The 14358-nt window shown below is 31.4% G+C and overlaps 1 protein-coding gene across 1 annotated transcript; it reads left to right on the forward strand.

The window, feature by feature from the left end:
• Positions 1 to 2133: 2133 nt before the first annotated feature.
• Positions 2134 to 3060, forward strand: LOC127547052 (olfactory receptor 2D2-like). The gene has a single exon (XM_051973902.1). The coding sequence runs from the start codon at positions 2134 to 2136 to the stop codon at positions 3058 to 3060; it is 927 nt and encodes a 308-aa protein (XP_051829862.1).
• The last annotated feature ends 11298 nt before the right edge of the window (positions 3061 to 14358 follow it).

Genomic DNA, 14358 nt, shown 5'->3' on the forward strand with positions numbered 1-14358 from the left:
AAGAAGACAGGAGAAGAATGAAGAAGAGAGGGTAAAGAGTAAATGATGAGAAAGAAGAGAGAAAGGGAAGAGATATAGGGAGATGGAAAAGAATATAGAGAATGCCATGAAGAAGATAATTTCTGAACAGGGCATGCAAGTATATCATACAAATCAAAAATATGATATCAACTCTTGTTCAAAGAACAAATGGAATAGAAAGGAAAGAATACATATATTATCCACCACTTCAAAAATATTTGCTTATCTTCACAATTATACAAAGAAGACTATAAGTACAACTGTGTCCCTTGTATTTTGGGACCCCAATCTCAAAATTCTCTAATAGATCTTCCTTAAAGAAAAACAATGGTCTAAGAAATATTGATTCACATCTTTATTAAATTAAGACCATTGATATTAGATCACTGATTCATACATTCAACAAATAAAATGTGTATATACTTTGAACATAACAATATGCTAGAGGTAGAGGGAAAATAAAATAAATGTAAAACAGAGTCTCTTCCCTTAAGGATCTTTTACTTATTATGCAGGCAAAAGTCTACAATAGAAAGCTATCTTTAAAAGTAGAGGGAAAATATCATTACCAAATAGTGGTGGTAGAGAAGGAATTGGGTAACAAGTAATATTGTAGTGGATTTGTCAGTCATTCGAATACATTTATTAAGCAATTATTTTGTAACAGAAACAAAGCTTTTCCTAAAGTACATGGTCTAAACATGTAACACTAATGCCCACACAATAAACTCCAATGAATGCCTATCACTACCAAGATCAAATATGAAATCCTCTGTTTGACTTTCAGAGGCCTTCATAAGCTAGACCCTCACTATCTCTCCAGTCTTTTGATACATATATGATCTTCAAGTCAATGATACTGACCTTCTCTTTGTTCCTCTCAAATAAGGCACTACTTCTTCCACTGAACATTTTCACTGGTTTTGTTGGGTTCACAAAATATTTTCCTTCTCATCTCCATCTCCTAGAGATTCTTCAAATCTCTGTTAAAATCTCAGTTAAAATCACATCCTCTACAGAAAGCCATTCCCAATACCTCTTAATTCTAAGCTCTTGCTGTTATATACTATTTTCTATTTGATATATATATAGATATATAGATATATAGATATCTCAAATATATAACTTGTTTGTTAATAGTTGTTTGTATGTCATCTCTTACATTAGGTAATAGGCAAGAATTATTTTTTGCTTTTCTAGATATTTCCCAAATTTAGTGCATTGCCTGGCACATGGCAGGAATGTAATAAATCTTCATTGACTGACAAGGCTGTCCTTTTTTTCCAAGGAGATCACAATCCAAAGGGAGAAACAATATGCAAAAACGATGTTTAAACACACTAAATATGGGGGAGATCAAAATAATCAACATAGTCAAATCACTAGAATTAAGGGGCATAAGGAAGTATTTCTTATAAAATGTGAGGTCTTATTTGGGACTTGAAGAAAGTTAGAAAAATCAGAAAGTAGAGATGAGGAGAGAGAGCTTTGTAGGCATGAGGACATCCAGAGGAAAACTCAGACGTGGGAGATGGAGTATCTTGACTGAAAAATATCAAGGAGATCATTATCACTGGATTACTAGATTTGTTGGGAGATAAAGCTGATTTAAGAAAAAGCCTAAAGTATAAGAATATGAATTAGTATTAAATAGGCAATGAGAGAAAAAGCTATTATTTTTTTCAATAAGACTTTTGGATCAATTAACAGCCAAACCCATAAACACAAGTGAAAGAAGAGGCTAAATTTTGATGATTCTGCCTTACTATTGGAATGTATCTTTCTTTGATTCTTTTATCTCCTCCCTGAAACTAATAATATGAGTCACATCCTTTCCTCTACACCATGACATATGTCATACATTTGTTATTATACATAGGAATATTATCTAATGTTTTTAGTTCCAAACTATGAATTTACTTTTTCTCTTAGGATAACACTTTACATCAATGAAAATGATCTTTGCAAATATTATCCTAATGGATATTGATGGTTCAGTGAAAGGTTGGACCAGATGATATCTCACTTCACTTTTCAACTCTAAGATGCTAAAATGTTAAAGTTACGTCAAATAACTATTGGCTCCATTCAAAAGAAGAAGGAACATCCAACATGAATCAGAACAACCACACACGGGTGACAGAATTTCTCCTTTTGGGTCTTTCCGATGACCCTCAGACTCAATTGCTGCTCATTGTACTGTTCCTGGCTGTCTACTTAGGCACTGTGCTTGGGAGCTTACTCATCATCTACCTAGTTCTAACTGATTCCCACCTCCATACACCCATGTACTTTTTCCTCTGTAACTTGTCTCTGGCTGACTTTGGCCTCTCTACTGTCATAGTTCCCCAAGCAGTAATCCACATGTTAACTAAGAGGAATGTCATTTCCTTTATTGGATGTGCAGCTCAGATTTTTCTTTCTATCCTTCCTGGTGGTGCACAGTGTTCACTGTTAGCTGTAATGTCCTATGATCGGTATTTAGCAATCTGTGACCCCATGCATTACTCTCTCATCATGACAAAGAGGATGTGTAGCCAGTTAGCATCAGGTTGCTGGGTCAGTGGCATTATTACATCTTCAGTTGATACTTTATTCACAGTATGCCTCCCTTACCAAGGAGACAATAAGATTGCTCATTTCTTTTGCGATGCCCCAATTCTTTTGACCCTGGCATCTGGAGACACACATCAAGCAGAGATGGCCATTTTCATCATGGGGGTAGGGATTCTTCTTGTACCTGTGGCCCTGATCCTGGTCTCTTACAGTGCTATCATAGTGACTGTTATCAAGATGAAAACAACCTCAGGAAGACTCAAGGCATTTTCCACCTGTGGCTCCCATCTCATTGTGGTCATCCTTTTTTATGGGACCCTAACAATTACCTACATGACACCCAAATCCTCCAGGGAGCAGATCAAGCAGATTGCTGTGTTTTATGGTATCATTAACCCTATGCTTAATCCTCTCATCTACAGTCTGAGAAATAAGGAGGTGATGAGGGCCTTCAGAAATGCAGTTAAAAAAAGGGAATCCTAATTCTTGTGATATAACTACATTTGGTCACATTTCTTATTTTTACATTTATCATTTGGTACTCTAGAAAATCATGAAACTGTAGTCTTTTTATTTCATATTTACATATAAATTTTTACATATTGTTAAATTCATACAGCTAGTAAATATCTGAGGCTAGATTTCAAATGTAAAGCTTACTGCACTACCCACACACAAACTTGTCTGTGTATGTGTATGTATATACATATATGTATGTATGTTTTCATATTATAACTATTGTACATCCTTACAATGATTCAATTACTGAGAGAAGTTTGAAATGATGCATTAAGCTTTCCAGAGATTTAGTTGGAATTTTGCCATTATGGAAAACTTAGGGAAGAATATTATGAATGTGGAATTTTCAAAGGCCCTAGAAACTCTAAATGGAACTTTGGAAAACCGAGCAATCTATGGCATAAGTACACATGGCAAGAAAGAAGACACAATCAGGTCACTAAAAATCTAACTGAGGTATGTATATAAATTTTAATTTAACCCTTTAGATACAGCATGAAGATGTCATTTTTGTCATTGTAGGGAACTTAAATTAGCTAAAACATCCTCCACCAATAAAGACTGGCACAAACTGTAAGATGTATTGTCGTACATAAAAATTGCCAAAGGACATTAAATGATTAAGTGAGTTGTTTCAGGTCACTTAGCCAATAGATTTGTGAACTTAAATACTATATTTCTTGATAGGAAAGCTGGTTCATATTTAGTTAGTGATTCTGCTCTCTCCAATCCAGTATTTTCTAAACAGAGTTAAAGGTGTTTAAGGTTGTAGTGACAACATGTTCTATCATTATTAGTTTACATCTAGAAAGCTATGCTTTGTACTAAATGTAACATTTTAAGAAGAGAAATCCTAAAGTGCAGGGTATCCAGATTGTGCTGATGAGGAAAATAAGAGGACTTAAAACACTTTATGAAAATTGGTTCAAATTATAACAGAATCTGTAAGCTCAACCTATAAATAAAATGGACCCTATTAATAACAAAAGCAAAAAATATCATATAACAGTAGCAATAAATGTAGAAAAATCATTTGAAAAAATATAATATACTTTTTTGTTAAAAAAAAAAAAGACACTACAGAGGAATAAAGGGAACTTTCTTTAATATGGAAAACAGTTTCCATCTAAATTCAAGTACCAGCATTATACTCTCTCTCTCTCTCTCTCTCTCTCTCTCTCTCTCTCTCTCTCTCTCTCTCTGTGTGTGTGTGTGTGTGTGTGTGTGTGTATATGTGTATGTGTATATATATATATATAATTTTAAAATATATGTTTTTTATTTTTAAAATATATTATTTTTAATTCATTGGGTGAAACAAGCATTTCTATAAAATAGAAAAATTTAAAAAGATGATTGCACATGAAACAGCAAATCTATTACAGATAACTTTCTATTCTTTTTAAATATATAATTATCATGTAAATTTATTTTCCGCGTTTCTTTCCTCTTGCCCCCCCCCAACCCTAGAGCCAGTTAATGTCAGACATAAACATGTGTGTGAGGGGTTATGTTATTTTATACATACTTCTATTTATTACTTCCTTTTCTGGATGCAGATAATATCTTTCTTTATATATTCTTTATTGCTAATCATATTTGAAAATCAACCTCGAGCTAGATCAAAAGATATAGGAAATATAATAACTTCTGCCACAATCCCATATTGCTTCTCAAAATGGTTGGATCTGTTCTTAATTCCACCAACAATGAATCAGTGTCCCAATTTTTTCCACATCCCCTCTAACATTTGTCACTTTCTCTTTCAATCATTTTAGTCAATCTGGCAAGTGTAAAATGATATCACAAGTTTGCTTTAATGTGTATTTCTCTAATCAATAATGGTTTAGAGCAATTTTTTTCAAATGAGAAAAAAATGTTTGATTTCTTCACTGGGAAAGTACTTCTTTTATATGTATTGACTATTTATCATTTAGTAAATAATTCATATTCTCATAGATTTCACAAAGTTCTTTATATATTTGAGATGAAATTGTTATCTGAGAAACTGCCTAAAACTTTTTCCTAATTTTGTGCTTTCCTTCCAAAGTTAGCTACATTTGTTTTACTTTATAAAACCTTTTTAATTTAATATAATCAAAATTAGCCATTTTATATTTTGCTATCTCTTATTCATTCATAAATTCTTAATCTATTTGTAAATATGATAAATAATATGTTCCATGGTCTTCTAATTTTCTTGTAATATCTCTCTTTATATCTAGGTTATGTATCCATTTTTACCTTATCTTGATAAATAGTGTAAGATATTGGTCTATGCCCAATTTCTGTTATACTGCTTTCCAGTTTTCACAACAGATTTTACCAATAATGAATTCTTATCTCCAAATCTTAAGTCTTTATACTAATCAAAAACAAGGTTATTATTTTTATTTGTTTCTATAAATTATTTCTATTCCATTCCATTGATCTACCTTTCTATATGTGTACCAAATAGTTTTGATAATTGCTGCCTTAAAATATAGTTTAAGATCTGGCACTACCAAATCTGTTTCCTTCACTTTTTTTTTCATTAATTTCTTTGATATTTTTGACTTTTTGTTCTTGTAAATGAATTTTATTTTATTTTTCTCTAATTTGGTAAAACATTTTTTAGTAATTGGAATGACTGAATATAAAATTTAATTTAGGCAAAAATTCTCATTTCCCCTACTTACGATAATGAATATTTCTCTAATTATTTAAAGCAGATTTTATTCATATAAAAAGTTTTTATTATTTTATTTTTATAGTTTCTAGGCTTATTTTGGCAGAGATATTCAAAGTAGCTTAGGCTGAATAATTATTTTTAAAAGTGGTATATTCTATTATCTTTTCTTGTAAAGTATTGTTTGTAATTTATAGGAACTGATGATTTATGTGGATTTTCTTTATAACCTGCTACATTGCTAAAATTATTGTTTTAACTAACTTTTTGATTAACTATTTATAATTTTTAAAGTATATCATATAATCTATAAAAAGAGATAATTTTATTACCTCATTCTCTATTCTGATTCCTTCTATTTCTTTTTCTTTTCTTTTTTGCTACTACTAGGATTTCTAATACAATATTAAATAACATAGATTACAAGGAGTGGCACCTTGTTTCACATGTGAGCTTATTATGGAGGCTATTAGATGATCCCCATTGCAAATAATATTTGGTGACGGTTTTGATAATTTTCTAAAATTTTAATGAAAATCCATTTATATAATTACTTTTAAGTGTTTTTAAATTTGTATTGCAATTTATCAAAAACTTTTCTGCATTTATTATCATAAGGGATTTTGAAACTTTTATTACTGATATAATCAACTATGTTAATAATTATCTTTATGTTAAACCATCTCTGCATTTCTAGTATAAATCCTACTTAGTCATAATGTATAATCTTTGTAATATGTTGTTGTGATCTTTTAGCTAATATTTTTTTTAGGATTTCTGCAATCATTTTTAATGAAATTCATTTATAATTTTCTTTTTCTGTTTCTTTTTTTTCTAGTTTAGATATCCATATGCTATTTATCTCATTAAAAGAGCTTGGTAGGATGCCTTCTTTAATTATTATTCCAAATAATTTATTTAGTATTAGAATTAGTTGATCTTTAAATGATTGTTAGAATTTATTTTTAAGTTCATCTGGTCCTGGTGTCTTTTTTCTTAGGAAGTTCATTTGTGGCCTTTTCAGTAACATCAGATATAAAGCAAGAATGTCCTTTCTCATAGCTATCATTTGATACACATATAAGAATGTCATCAATATTGTGAAGGCAAAAATAAAAAGAATTATCAAAATAAATAAAGTCAAATGGGAAATTAAATGATCCTTTTTCGCAGGTGATATGATGGTTTACTTAGAAAAACCTAAAGTTTCCGTTTAAAACAGACAATTGCTTTAGCAAAGAAGTCAGCAATAAAATAAATCCACAGTAAGTAGTATATTACCAAAAAAATTTCATCAATGAAACAGAGGGAAATATCAATAAAAATAATTATAGACTGTACAAAATATATTGTATTTCATCTAGGAAAATACAAAGATAAATACAAAATGTTCTTTAGAGAACAAAAACAGATTTAAGTAATTTGAGATATACTGATTTATCATTGTCTATGTTGTACCAACATTTTTAAAATGACAATATAATATAACTTAAGTTTCTTATTTTCTGACATACCAAAAATCCAAAAGGATTACTTTATATACTCTTAGATTTAGTCACTAGACAGCTTTCAACAGCTTAGTGAAGTTGGATGAGGGGAATAAAATTTTTATTATCATTAACCTTTTGATTTCTTTGTAACTTTATGTATTTTATTTTACATATTTAACAATGTTATTCTAAGTTATTTATAGCATTTAACAGATTATCAAAATTATCCATAATACAAAAATTTTAAGAATGCTTTTTATAGACCTAAAAGAATATATCAAAATTCATTTGCAAAAATAAAAGTTATCAGAAGGGAGGAAAATCCAAAGAAAATGAGTCTAGTGGTATCACATCAAAAATTATATTACAAAGCAACTATTAATAGAAACTTCTTCAGAATGGTTTAGAAATAGAATATTTGATCATTTAAACAGATAAAGTATACAGTGTAATAAAAATCTCTGGTCCCACAAATCCACTTCAACAATTCACTAGTGTTGCTATACAACCAAATAATTACTACAATAAGTATCTCCCTTCACCCCCAGAATTGTAAAGAGATCAGAAATAAATCCAAAGACTATAGGAAAGGGGATTCCCTGAAAAGTAAGCTCCAACAAAGGTAGCCTCACATCATCATCCAGGAAAATTTACAAAACTCAGTGATCAGAGGTAGCATTAATGCAGTGTTTTTCTGATAAAACCCCACAGTAATCAGAAATGCACTGCCTATGATCCATGAAAGCCCTCTGGATCTCCAGTGCAGAGGACATTGACCAGTACAATGTGCCTGTTCCTTTGCTCCTAGTATCCCAGACCCAGTCCTTAGAGGCACCTAACAGTATTCTCTAAGATATAATCTGAGAAAAATCCTTGAAAATCCAGATTGCAAAGATAATTAGGGCAGCTTATTTTAGGATATTGATTCAAGCAGGAGAAAAAAAAAAGATAAACCCAACTATCTGAACAAAAAACTCAAAGGCAACAGAATTAAGATCTGACACATAATCCCAATGTAAGAATTAAGACTGGAGACATGAAAAAAATAAATCAAATAAATGGACAAGTACCAAAAACATTGGTAATCTAGAGATTTCCCCAAAGGAGAGAGTAATTAATTCTGTAATACTTATTAGCAGTTATACAAAAGGAAATTTAGATTTTCCACAAGGACCACATAAATAATCAGAAGTGAAGAAAGAGATAAAAATTTAAGAAATTTAAGAAATTCATAAAAGACTAATTGAAAACTAAAAAGCAAAATGGCAGAAACTGGACATAGACCAATATCTTACTCCATTTACCAAGACAAGTTCAAAACGGATGTTCAAAGTTCAAGTTCAAAATAAATAAATATTACAAGGAAATTACAGAAATATAGAACATATTTACCAAACTTATGAATAAGTGAACAATTCATTAAAAAAATACAAGAAATAGAGAGTAAAGTTATATACAAAAGGGTAATTTTAGTTACATTAAAAAAATTTAAATACACAAATAAAACAATTGTTTCCTAAGGAAAGGAGAAAATGGGGGAGGGAAGAGCCTGGAGATTTATAAATAATTTCTCAGATAAAGATATATTAAAAACATATAAAGAACTTTACTAGGTAGAGACAAGATAATGGAGAGAAGGCAAAAAGTTTCCCCAAGCTGTCCTCAGTTTCTCCCAGGAGCAATGTTAAATCAAGCCACAAAATGTATTCTGGAGTGACAGAACTGTCCTCAGTTTCTACCAGGAGCAATGTTAAATCAAGCCACTAAATGTATTCTGGAGTGACAGAACCCACAGAAAGATGGAATGAAACAATTTTCTAGCTTAAGATAATCTAGAACTTTAGGAAAGGTCTGTATCACTTGGGTAAAAGGGGAGAATAGCCCAGTAGGCAACATCTAGTGGGAGGTTCTTAGCCAAAACACAGACAGCAGCAGAGATCCTTCAGTCTTCACTCAGTATGTCAGTAACTCAGCAGGCCAACTGTGAGATATCCAGCCCCAACCCAGAAGGCAAATAATGAGCCTCTGTGAACTCCAGCACAGACCAACCCAGCACAGAGAGAAAGCTGCCAGCACATCTGGCTTCAGCATGGAAAGCCAATGATGAGGTCTCTTTCCCTCTGCAAAAGAAGTTTGGGACAGACTCTTGCATCCTAGGAGCAGAGCTCAATTTTTAAAAATAAGCAAAAAAAAAAAAAAAAAAAAAAGAAGAAGAAGAAGAACCCTGACCTTAACTACCAGCTATGTCAATATGTCAATAGGGAAAAATCAGAATACAAAGTTAAAAGAGGACAGCAGTGTCAAAATGCCTACACATGAAGCCTCAAAAGAGAATATGAATTGGTCTTAGCCTCAAAAGGTTCTCTTGGAAGAGTTCAATAATGATTTTTAAAATCAAATAAGAGAGGTAGAAGAAAAATTGGGAAAAGAAATGATAGCTATGCAGGAGAATTATGAAAAGCAAAAGCTTGAGGGGAAAGCACAAAGATTGACTGAAGAAAAAAACTCCTTAAAAATAGATTTGGCAAAACAGAAAAAAATAAAATTAATGAAAGAAAATGAGTCTCTAAAAGTAGAATTTGCCAAATGGAAAAAACAGAGGTAAAAAGGTAACTGAAGAAAATAATTGATTAAAAATTAGATTGGTATAGTGGAAGCTAATGACTTCAAAAATCAATGAAACAAAATTAAAGAAAAAGAAAAAAATAGAAAATGTAAAATATCTCTTTGGAAAAACAAACAACTTGAAAAATAGATCCAGAAGAAACAATATAAGAATTACTGTACTACTTGAAAACCATGGTCAAAAAAAAAAAAAGCCTGGACAACATTTTTCAAGAAATTCTCAAAGCAAACATCCCTAATACACTAGAAGCAGAGGCTAAAATTAGCCATTGAAAGAAGCTATCAATCATCTCCTGAAAGACATTCCAAAATAAAAACTCAAAGAATATTGTAGCAAAATTCCAGAATTATCATGTCAAGGTGAAAATCCTGCAAGCAGCAAGAAATAATTCAGCTATCAAGGAGTCAATCAAGATTACTCTGCACTTACCAGCTTCCATATTAAAGGATCAGAGAGCCAGAAATATGATCTTCTAGAAGGCAAAAGAACTTGGACTACAACCAAGAATCAACTACACAGCAAAATTCAGCATACTCTTTCAGGGGAAAAGATAAATATTCAAGGAAATAGGGGACTTTCAATTATTTCTGATGAAAAGACCAGAACTAAATAGAAAATTCAATTTTCAAATACAAGATTCAAGAGAAATGTAAAAAGATAAAGCAGAAAGAAAAACATTTGTTATTTAAAGATTAAACTTTTCACATTTCTACATGGGGAAATGATGCTTGTAACTCCTGAGAACTGTGTCTTTATGAGGTTGGCTAGAAGGGATATATATAGACAAAGGATATGGGAGCAAGCTGACTTTTATATGATGATATTAAGAAAATTAAGGAGTAGAAAAAGGATTGTGCTGGGAGAAGAGAAAGAGAGAAATGGGGTAAATCACATCACATGAAGAGACACAAGAGATCTATTACAGTAGAAGGAAAGAAGAAAGGGAGATGAGCATTGTTTAAACCTTAATCTCAACAGATTTGACTCAAATAGGGAATAAAATGGTTCAGCAGAGAAATTTATCTTGCCCTATATGGAAGTAGGAGGGGGGAAAATAGAAGAGGGAAGGCTAATACAAGGGAATACAAATTGATGGAGTTGGGAGGCAGAAGCAAAACACTGGTGAGGAGAGAAAGGGTGAAAGGAGAGAGAAATGTATAAATGGAGGAAAATGAGATGGAGGTAAATACACAGCTACTAATCATAACTATGAATGTGAATGGGATCAACTCTCACATTAAACAGACAACAAAGTGGATAAAAAGTCAGAATCCTGCAATATGTTGTTTATACAAAACACATTTGAAGGAGAGAGATATAAACAGAGTAAAGGTAAAAGACTGGAGCAGAATATAAGCTTCAGATAAAATTTAAAAAGCCTGGATAGCAATCCTGATCTCAGACAAAGCAAAAGCAAAATGGACCTAACTGAAAGGATTAACAGGGGAAACTATATCTTGCTAAAGCGTACCAAAGATAAAGATGTAATATCAATACTAAACATATATACACTGAGTAGTTTATCAACCAAATTCTTAGAGAAGAAGTTATGTGAGTTATAGAAAGAAATAGTATAGGTGGGAGAGCTCAACCTCCCTTTCTCAGAACTAATCACAAAATAAGAAAGAAATTAAGGAGATGGGTAGAATTTTAGAAAAGTTAAAAATATTAGATCTTTGGAGAAAATTTAATGGGAACAGGAAGAAATATGCCTTTTTTCCTGTAATACATGACATCTACACAAAAAATGACCATATATTAAGGCACGAAAACCTCACAATAAAATGCAGAAAATTATAAATACTAAATGCATCTTTTATCAATCATAATACAATAAAAATTATGTATAATAAAGGGTCATAAAAACAGACCAAAAATTAATTGGAGCACTAAATTAACCCTAATTATTAAATTAATTACATTAGTTAAATATAGAATTACATATTACATATAATTAGTAATTATTATATAATATCATTATATTAATGTAATATATAATCTTATATAAAATTAATAACATAATATTATATAATTAAGTTAATTAATTAAAATAATTAAAATTAACCCTAAAGAATGGATAGGTCAAACAATAAGTCATAGAAACAATCAATAATTTCACCCAAGGGAATGAAAATAATGAAATCATATCCCCAAATTTAACAGATTCTTCCAAAGCAGTTCTTAGGAAAATTTTTATATTTCTAAATGCTTACATGAATTAAATAAGGAAAGGAAATCAATATATTTGGCATGTTACTAAAAAGCTAGAAAATGAACCAATTAAAAACTTCCAATAAAATATCAAAGTAGAAATTGTAAAAATCACAACAGAAAGAAAAAATGTGATATTTAAATAATCCCTTTTTAGAAAAAGAAATTGCAAACCAACAATGAAAACCTTAAGAAAAAAATCTTCAGGACCAGATGGATTCAGAAGTGAATTCTACCAAATATATCAAGAACATCTAATTCCAGTACTACATAAAATATTTGAAAAAAAAATAGGATTTATCCCAGTAGTGCAGACTTGGTTCAATATTAGGAAAACCATCAGCATAATTGATCACATCAATAACAAAACTAATAGAAGTTATATGATTATTTGTATAGATGCTGAGAAAACTTTTAACAAAAACCAATACCCATTCCTATTTAAAACACAACAGATTTATATAACATCAATCAATTTGATCTCTTTTCCACTGCCACTCTTTTTTTCTTCATCTCAAATAAGATGGGGAACTCTTGTGCACCAAATAGAATTTGAGTTTCTAATGGCACTGTGAATTTGAATGACTTGACCAGGGTCACACAGCCAAAATGTGTTTCCTGAATCCACCTTTTTATCTCTGAGGCTACTATGTCAAATTAGATCATCAAATAAGATAGAAATCCAAACTAACAGTAGTCCATTCTAAATACATTTTCCAAAAAATTTCCACCTTAAACAACTGCAACGTTTACATTTCAAATGTACAAATTTGAACAACAGTAGATCAATAAAATGTGAGTTTCTTGAGAGAAAATTTTATTTCAGATTTGTCTTTGCTTTCTTGAATTATGTCTGGTACATCTTAGTTAATTAATAAATGCTTGCTGATGTATTTCAGGAAGCAGTGATGAATCCAATGACGGAATTCAAATGAATTGTACTATTACAAAACAGAAGTCACTAGCAACCAAGATAGCTTTGGAGAACCATTCTACCAACTGGAAGGATCCCATTATTAGGTCACAGATTTCTAAGACCCTTATCTCTTTCTATTAGCTATATTAGCTTTAAGGACTCCTATCTTCAACATTCTGTTGTGCACATGCTATATATAGATTATTCAGTTGCAGAAAGAATCTACTTTGATTTACATAGGTGTTTCCTTATTTTGTTTTGAAATTTTTTTGCTGTGAGACTTGGTCCTACCTGTGCCTGAGTTGATATCACTGGTCACTCCCAGACTTCTGATTGGCATGGGAGCTTTTATCTGTTCCATTTCTAATCTGGATTGGTTCTCCCAGGCAGACTTCTTAAGTAATCTTGTGGCCACCAGTGCCTGAGGATTCACAATATTAGGTAAGAGATTACTGCAGATATTCCATTTTGGCACAATAAAGCTGAAAATTCCTGTACTCAGTACATCTACCTTTCTCAGTTTCCCTCCTATAACACCTATAAAGGTGTTCAAGCTTGAATAACCACTCCAGCTCACAGTGAAGGGGTTGAATTTAACTTAGAACATTTTTATCCTTGTTATTATATCAGCAAGATTTAATTGTTGATGTTGGTGCATGAGATATACATGAAATCTAAATTTTCCTAAGGATCTAATAATAATGGATGTGAAAATACCTTTGTACCTCCAAGGTGGTTATACACTCATTGCACAGAGTAGCAAACATCAGGTTCACAAATATATATTTTACTCTCTGTGTTCCCTCTCCTTCCTCTTTCATGACAATGTTCTCTTTCCTACTCACTCAAATTAATAGAGGCTATCTTGAAGTCACAGCAGATCTGATTTCTTGTGTGGGAAGCTATATGACTTGTAGAGGATCTCAGATATTGGGAAACTTTGAGAAAAGTATACTTGAAGCAAAAATGTTTACAGCAGGGTGTTAACTCAGTGTAATTATGAAGATAATGATTCTCTAGTTCAAATATACTTAGTACTTAGTATGGTGATGTAATGGTTCTCTAGTTTAAGCATATTTAGTGTGCTGTAATGATGTTATCATACTGAAGTGTTTAAGGACTAAGAGGACTGGAAATAGAGAAATTGCATCTTTTACCATCCTCCTGGTGGTTCTTCTGCTTACTTGCACTCCTCCACTAAGCTGGTGACAAGATTCTCCAGAGAGATCCTTAAGAAAGCAAGCCTAGACATTACATTTTGGCACCCAAGGTGGGGCACTAAAAGAAGCACACTACGTTTTGAGACTCCGGATGTAAGGACCTATACTGAGCAGTTTGATTGACATAAACA

This window comes from Antechinus flavipes, chromosome 2 (genome assembly GCF_016432865.1).
Source record: "Antechinus flavipes isolate AdamAnt ecotype Samford, QLD, Australia chromosome 2, AdamAnt_v2, whole genome shotgun sequence".
NCBI lineage: Eukaryota > Metazoa > Chordata > Mammalia > Dasyuromorphia > Dasyuridae > Antechinus > Antechinus flavipes.